Source organism: Vitis riparia, chromosome 1, assembly GCF_004353265.1.
Source record: "Vitis riparia cultivar Riparia Gloire de Montpellier isolate 1030 chromosome 1, EGFV_Vit.rip_1.0, whole genome shotgun sequence".
Taxonomy (NCBI): Eukaryota; Viridiplantae; Streptophyta; class Magnoliopsida; order Vitales; family Vitaceae; genus Vitis; species Vitis riparia.
This window is the reverse complement of record NC_048431.1, coordinates 23,652-30,872: the sequence shown is the minus strand read 5'-3', so window position 1 is coordinate 30,872 and position 7,221 is coordinate 23,652. Positions and strand designations below refer to the sequence as shown.

Sequence of the window (7,221 nt, the reverse complement as noted above, 5' to 3'; positions counted from 1 at the left end):
TTGGGAAGTAAAACTTAGGAATAATGTCTCCCAAGTAAAAGTAAGTATTGTTTTTTCAATGATGAATTTGTGATTTGCAGTCTCTAACCTCATGATTTTTAAATCTGCATATTCTATGGAAGACTATATGAGTTGTTTTCCAAGTAAATATTGTTGTCTCTTGATTTTTTTTCTACTTCCTAAATATTGAAGGAATTAAAAAAAAAAATTGAGCTAAAAAGAAGTAGACACTTATTGACCCTCTTCGGGTGCATCATAATCTAAATTTACAAACTTTCAACATATAAAATAAAAAACTATTTGTCATTAAATTAATTATAAAAATTTACAATATTTATTTATTTATAAATTATATTATTTTTAATATAATTAAAATTTTAAAAAAGAAAATTTTCAAAGAAAAAAACTAAACATGCCTAGTGAAGAGTATTAGAAATTTTCATACCCGTCTAGTTCCATTTAGTTTAATTTATTTATTTATTTGGATAAGGAAGAGAATCCGTTTGAATAATTCAAAGAAGTTGAGATATATGTACTTCGTCTCAAACCCGCCCTATTGTCATCTTTATAAATGTCTTAGGACTCAAAGTTGGGGCAAAGTCACTAAATGTGTTTTTATTTTTAAAAATTTTCTAAAATTTTAAAAACATGTTATTAAAGAATAGGTTATTTTTTTATAACAAATTTTAGGTATTTTTAATTTTTATTGTAGAGTATAAACATGTTATTAAAGAATTCATTATTTTTAATAACAAATTTTAGGCATTTTAATTTTTTTTGTAGAGTATTCTAAATTGTAATTAAACAAAAGGAGGGTTAAATACACTTTATCAATACTAAAGCACATTTTGACTACAAAAATCGGAAAATAGAGAGGATGATAAATTCTAAAATGGCCATTTTGAGGAATATATTTGCATGATGCAACTAATGGGCTCCTTGTTGGGGATTAAGAGTAAAAAGTTTACAAATTGCACAAGTGGGTTTGTGGAATCAAGCAAGCATCTCCTAGTTGAAATATCTATTTTGATTGAGCAAGGAAATTTTAGGTTTTGTCAAAATGCAGATGAACTGTATTCCTAAAAGGCTAAAGGAGCATGGTGAGAGTTACTGATTGTTAAAACATGGTCAACTATTCATTTCGATACGAATGATAGTGGAAATACTAGCTATATCGCACGAATAGGATGTTAAATCATGCTTCATTCTAACATAAACAAAGACAAAACTAACCCAAAATTTTCTCTCGATGCATAAAATTTGTGATAAGTCATCCTAGTTAATTTATTACTTATAATCATTAATATGCTTAATCATAGAATTCGTTTATCCATCAACACCCCTTGGGGTGGCACCACTCAGACAGTGTGAGAAGCCATGTGGCAGCACCCCCACATCATCTTTTTGCACACCAACCAATAATTATCCTCCCAATCAAGGGGGTGGTGGGGACTGGGGAAGCGAGACATAACGTGACCAAGGAGTATGGGTGTGGGTGTGCGATTCTTTTTCTATTTCCAAGCTTTGATGAGGTGGTTGTGGCGGCTTAAGGCGTTCATAGGTCAAAAAGGATGGCTCAGAACCCTTTTAATTCCACTATTTCAAGTTTCAACTGGAGAACAGCAGGGTTGGCTCTTGAAAGCTGAAATTATATCAGTCTTTGGTGGCAAGAATTAATTTTATCAGGTTTAGATGACATGGATCATGGATGTGGTAGATAGTAGATACTTAGATACTTCCTGAAGTGAAAAGTCAGGCAGCACATGCTGGAGCCAGCTTAGAGACAAATACAATGAGGTCTCATGGAGAAAATTAACCTATTGTCCAAATGCCAGTCTACATCAGACAGCAACGCTGAAGATTCGAATCCAGTACAGGTAAAACTTAATAATTAAAGTCATGGCTACCGACATGTGATCCTTCACCCTTGACCCTTCTAATAAGTGAACAAGGGTTGGCTGGGGTGGTCCAAGTTAGTAGCTTCAACTAGTCGAACACATGCCAAACTTTTCTTAACAACATGATCCTTCTTCCTGGGTTTGCTGCTCTGTGTTTACTCTTTCCTCACCACGCCACCAATCACTCTATTGAAGTCAAAATGCAAGCTTTTTAGTCTTCACACTAACATCACACGATGTAAGAGCAACAGCTCATAGAAGTATAACGAAAAATAGTGTAGGAGATATGATGATAGCAAAAGAATTTGATGAAACTGCATGATTACTATGTACAAAGGTAGGATTCACTCTTTAAAATAAGCTAGGGTGAGCTAGTGGCACAAATTTACAGGCACTTTCATTATGTGATCCTCTTCTTTTGAGGCATGATTTTAAACTCGCTAAAAGGGCCTAGATTCGTGCTGGAGCTTGCAGCTGCGGGGTCTCAACGTTCATTGGAGAGGGAGCTATAATAAATTTCTTTGAAGACTATGACTTGAACAATCCAAAATTACAATATTATCTGGACCTGAAGAGACCCCCAAAGAGGAATCTGGTTGGAGATTCTTGAGGAATTTGTTTTATCTCTTCAGGGCTGCCTTTCACTTGGAGGATAGTCTGGCCAATTGCTTCCCGGATGGAATCAATAGTCTTAGCATCAACAGGATAACCGGATGCATCACGAACATGGAATGTATTAACAGCTTTGCCTGCTCTAGTTGTAACTTCAGCCCTGGTGACTGAGAGGCTATTCTCACGGAAGATGCGAGTGACATCAGATAGCAGCCCAACTCTGTCCGTAGTGCACAATTGAAGCTTCAATCCCTGAATGAAAATAAAAAAATAGAATGGTAGGTCAAGTTCTCCACCTTCACGACAGAAAAAGGATTTGATCAAATTTTATAGTCTCACTCATAGTGATCATTTATCAAAGAATTAACTCTGGATAAATAAATTGTCAAAATAATTTATTAGGAGTGAAAAACAACAAAAGATGTTGGAGAAACATCTCTTTTCAGCCAAGCTTAACATTCTAACATACAACTATATTCTTTGAACAATGAAACTCAATCACAAAAAGAACCAGGTGCATCACCCTTTTAGACATACGAATATATGTATGGAAGCATAATCAAGAAAAGGAATGCAATATGAGACGAGTTCCTCATATGGAGCGTATGGGTTTAATGATGATTTAAACAAAGAATCAACAGATTGTTCAACTCCCACTCAATCATACACTTTAATGTAAAGAAAATAATACTCCCCTGCGCAAGCAGTATATTGTAATTTTAAACAGGGCTTGTTAACTAATAACTGGTGATCAGACCTACATTATTACCATTTTTAAAGACTCTAGATAAAAAAAGATGGCAGAAAAAAAATGGGGGGAAGAAAGAGCAAATATAGCTCAAAATATTTTCCAAATATTTTGGTGTCTTAAAATGTTTTGAAACTGAAAACAAATATTGAATTCTATCTACATGAAGCAACTATCAATATGCCCAAATACACCATTCTTGTAAACCAGTGGCAAGTGGAAACAAAAGGCATTGTTGTGTTTCTTAACAGAGACATATGGCAGAGTCCTAACCTCAGATACTCTTCTCTCAATGGCTGCTTCAAGACATTGAATCACTCTCTGTCTCTCCGCATCTGATTTCACAGGAGACCCATCTATATGCCTGATATAGTATTCCTTCAGAGGCATCCAAAAAATTATTTCAGTCTAAACTACTCAGAGACACAAAAAAAAAAAAAAAAAAAGGAAAAAAGGAAAAAGGCTTAATGAAGCTCATCCTGCTCTCCTCCCCGCAAAGCACTTGTATATCTATACACAGAAAAGGATAATCTTTGCATACCTGATAAGCTTCAGGCCCCTCAGCATCAACATTTGCATGGAAAACCACATATTGCATGTCAGTCAAAGTGCAAACAGTATCAAAGAGAAGCTTTGGCCGATCCTTACTCCTGATAGTGACCACCGAATAATCTTTGTCATACCAATTAACAACATTCACATTTGGTCTTTGGGCCTCATCTGAGCCATCATTATAGATTCTTTCATAGTCCCGATCAGCAAACATCATCTGGTGAAGCCTCCTCTCAGTGTGGGTGACCCCATGAGAGACCACAGTCTTAGCTTCCCTTGATTTATTGCTGCCCTTAAGTACATTGCACAGAAGTTGCTTGACCTTAGAGAGTCTTTCAGGGTCAGTAATAGCACAGCCAGTTTCCTCATCCGTTACGTGCATCACGGCTGCAGCCCGGGTGTTGTGGGTCCAAACCTCAGCATTCACCACACTGCATTTTAGGTGGGTTAGGACAGCACTCACCTCTGAAAGTAGTCCTGGCCTGTCACTTCCAGTCAACTCAATTGAAGTGTGGTCTGTGGAAGGTATAACACCAACAGATCTTCTCATTGAAGATATGAAGCATGCATCCGAACCCAGTGACTAAAAATGAAGGAAATCAGATGGGTATTAACCCAAAAGCAGAGAATGACTAAAGTAAATTCACATGGATAACCAATTAATCACACGCCCACCTTTTGGATATAATCTAAAATCTCTTCATCTGTAATCTTGTTTCCATCTTGATCAGTAACATTAAAGACTAGCGAAAATGAAAAAAAATTAATTCTCACTCACAAATAAATTGTAAGAGGGAAAAAAATAATTCAATTAAAAAAAACCCTAAAGGTTCTTACCATCCATGAACCATCCACCATCAGAAGATATATAAGCTTTAGTTATAATAAGGTTAAGATCAATAAGGACTTGTACAACTTCGAGAAGTATTCCATGTTTGTTTGCGCTGTCCACCTGCCTCATAAAATGGAAGTAACTACCAAAAAATCCCCATGAAGGAAAAAGGCCTATGATCACAGTGAAGAGTACACAAAAAGAGGAGATGAAAGCAGACCCGTATCACACTAGCATTCTTGCAGGCTTCATTATCAATTACAACCCTGACAAGAAGGTAAGTGACAAGGAGGTGAATCTCAAGATTAGTTTAAGAAAGAATTTCAAGTGACTTTAAAACACATGGAGGAAGAATAAGAAGAAGATGATGACAATGAAATCACACACCTTGGTGGGTTCATTCTTCGAATAAGTTTCTCATACTCATCATCCATGTCCTGTGAAAAGCTCATATTGGTCTCTGAGAAATTAAATTTACCAAGTTAAATTAAAAGTCATGTTAAGAGAACCAACCAGATTAAAACTACAAGGATATGTGCACAGACACTCCCTAAGTGGTATTAAAAGGGGATTCAGAGAAGCCTGAAGGATGGATTGTAAGTGAGCAATGAAAGGAAAAATGGGCACATAGAGAAAAGAAAAGGCGTTAAAAAAAACAAGACCCATAACTACAAGAAGACCAGCTTAACCCAGATACCAAGAATGTTGATTAAGGCGAAACAAGAAACCTAAACCACGACAAAAAGAGGTTTTTATGTGATGGGGATTTGGGGACCATGATCCATATCAAGCTATTGAAACCATATGGACAAAAGCAGAGGAGAAGACACGAAAGAACACAAGATTGGGCTAAAAAAACTTTGAATTAAGATGACATAGACCCCATAACCAAGCAAATCCAAACCAGCAACAAGCACCCGGAACAACCAAGAGAAAGCATTAATCACCAAAAATATTCATAAGCAAAAGTCCAAAAACCAAAACAAACAATAAGCACAAACAAAATTACAAGACCCTGAAATCCCCACCTCCACGAAATGCCCAAAGCAAAGAAAATCAAGAACAATCCAGAACCGGAAATGCGAGCCGGCAAACAGAGCACGAGAAGAAAAAAAAAATTGAAAATGCACGTACCCATTTCAATTCTTTGAGAATTTGTGACCTGCGAAACCAAGCTTTCTTGATTCTCTTCTCTCCAACCCAAAAGCTGGTATAAATGACAAGAAAGCAGGATACATATAGAGATATAGAGGGGGAGATCTTCCTCCGCCGATCACCGTATCCTTCCTTTTCTCTTTCTCACACTACAGAAAATATATAGTTACATATCGATGACACCAAGTCCGACACAATACTCCAAAAAGCTGCACCTTCAACAGCACTGTCTCCTTCTGCTTTCTCTCTCCTCTTATGCTCGGTCCCTTGTTTTTCATATGAGCTCTCTCGGGCTTTCTAATTTCAGTCTCTCTCTAAATCACCGGTGTACTGTTCTTAAAAAAGAAAGTTCCCAAGAACAAGCGCGCATCTTAACAAACAACTACCCCTTGGGTGGCTGCTAAAGTGCGCTCACCCATTTTGTTCGGCCAGCTTTTTTAATAACCACTCCAATGTTTGTGGAGCTATAGGACCAGGTGTAAGTCCAGTGAAGCTCTACACTATTCACAAATTAACGACCCATTTAAACTCCGATTGACAGCTGTATCTTGTTCCGGGCCAGGCCAAGTTTGCTTAATACTTGATTATTTAAAATGAATTTAAGTTAAATTACATAAAAGTCTACTTAAAACTTTCAATCACATCGCACTCTATGTGCATTTAGTCTGTTATTTTATACCTTAATCCAACACTTTTTTTATTTATTATTTATCTACGTCTAACTTCCTAGATTTTTTTCTTTAACACTTCCAATGATGAAAATGAGGAGTATCACCTACTCAACTCCATGTCCCTCCTGCCATTACCACCACAACTCCTTATCAACGTCCTATGTGCTGCTACTCTCATTTCATTCACAATAATAACTCAACTACATTTAATTCTAAAATATGTGATTTTAATTATATAAAATAAAAAATAAATTTTCAAATATGATAATGATAAATTATTTATTAGAATAATTTTTATTATTTTAAGATTTTTAGAAACATATTGCATTCTTTTTGGTCAAATAAGAATTAATATAAAAATTATTTTTCATAATACATTTAGATGTTAATTTTTAGCATATATATATAAAAAAAAACCTTTAGTAGAAATAAAATATTAAAAAAATAAACAGTTTAATAATTAATATTGTTAGGTACTATTTACTTTTAAATTAAATTAACTAAAAAAAAAAAAAAACAAAACCACCTAAATCTTAACAAATGTCTTTTTAATCTTTTATTTTGAGTCATTTTTTACTTTAAACTATGGTATTAGATTATTTTATTAAACATAATTAACAATTTAAATTAAATTGATTAACTAAATATTCTTCTACTTTACCCAAAATCTATTGTTTATTTGATAATGATTTTTAAAAACAATATTATATTATAAATAGCATTAAATAATCTTCTAATTTAAAAAGCACATTG

At 34.8% G+C, this 7,221-nt stretch overlaps 1 protein-coding gene across 2 annotated transcripts; it reads right to left on the bottom strand.

Annotated features, from left to right (window-relative positions):
* Positions 1-2,159: 2,159 nt before the first annotated feature.
* Positions 2,160-6,234, bottom strand: LOC117911391 (ACT domain-containing protein ACR4). 2 transcript variants are annotated; one of them, XM_034825748.1, is made up of 8 exons: positions 5,777-6,232; positions 5,030-5,102; positions 4,863-4,908; positions 4,648-4,762; positions 4,486-4,553; positions 3,800-4,393; positions 3,532-3,636; positions 2,160-2,762 (listed from the first exon to the last, which is right to left on the bottom strand). In XM_034825748.1, the coding sequence occupies exons 1-8, from the start codon at positions 5,778-5,780 to the stop codon at positions 2,457-2,459; spliced, it is 1,311 nt and encodes a 436-aa protein (XP_034681639.1). In that variant the 5' UTR covers positions 5,781-6,232; the 3' UTR covers positions 2,160-2,456. The 2 variants fall into 2 exon arrangements, with proteins under 2 accessions (XP_034681639.1, XP_034681645.1); XM_034825754.1 differs by lacking the exon at positions 3,532-3,636 and having other exon boundaries at positions 5,777-6,234.
* Positions 6,235-7,221: the final 987 nt, after the last annotated feature.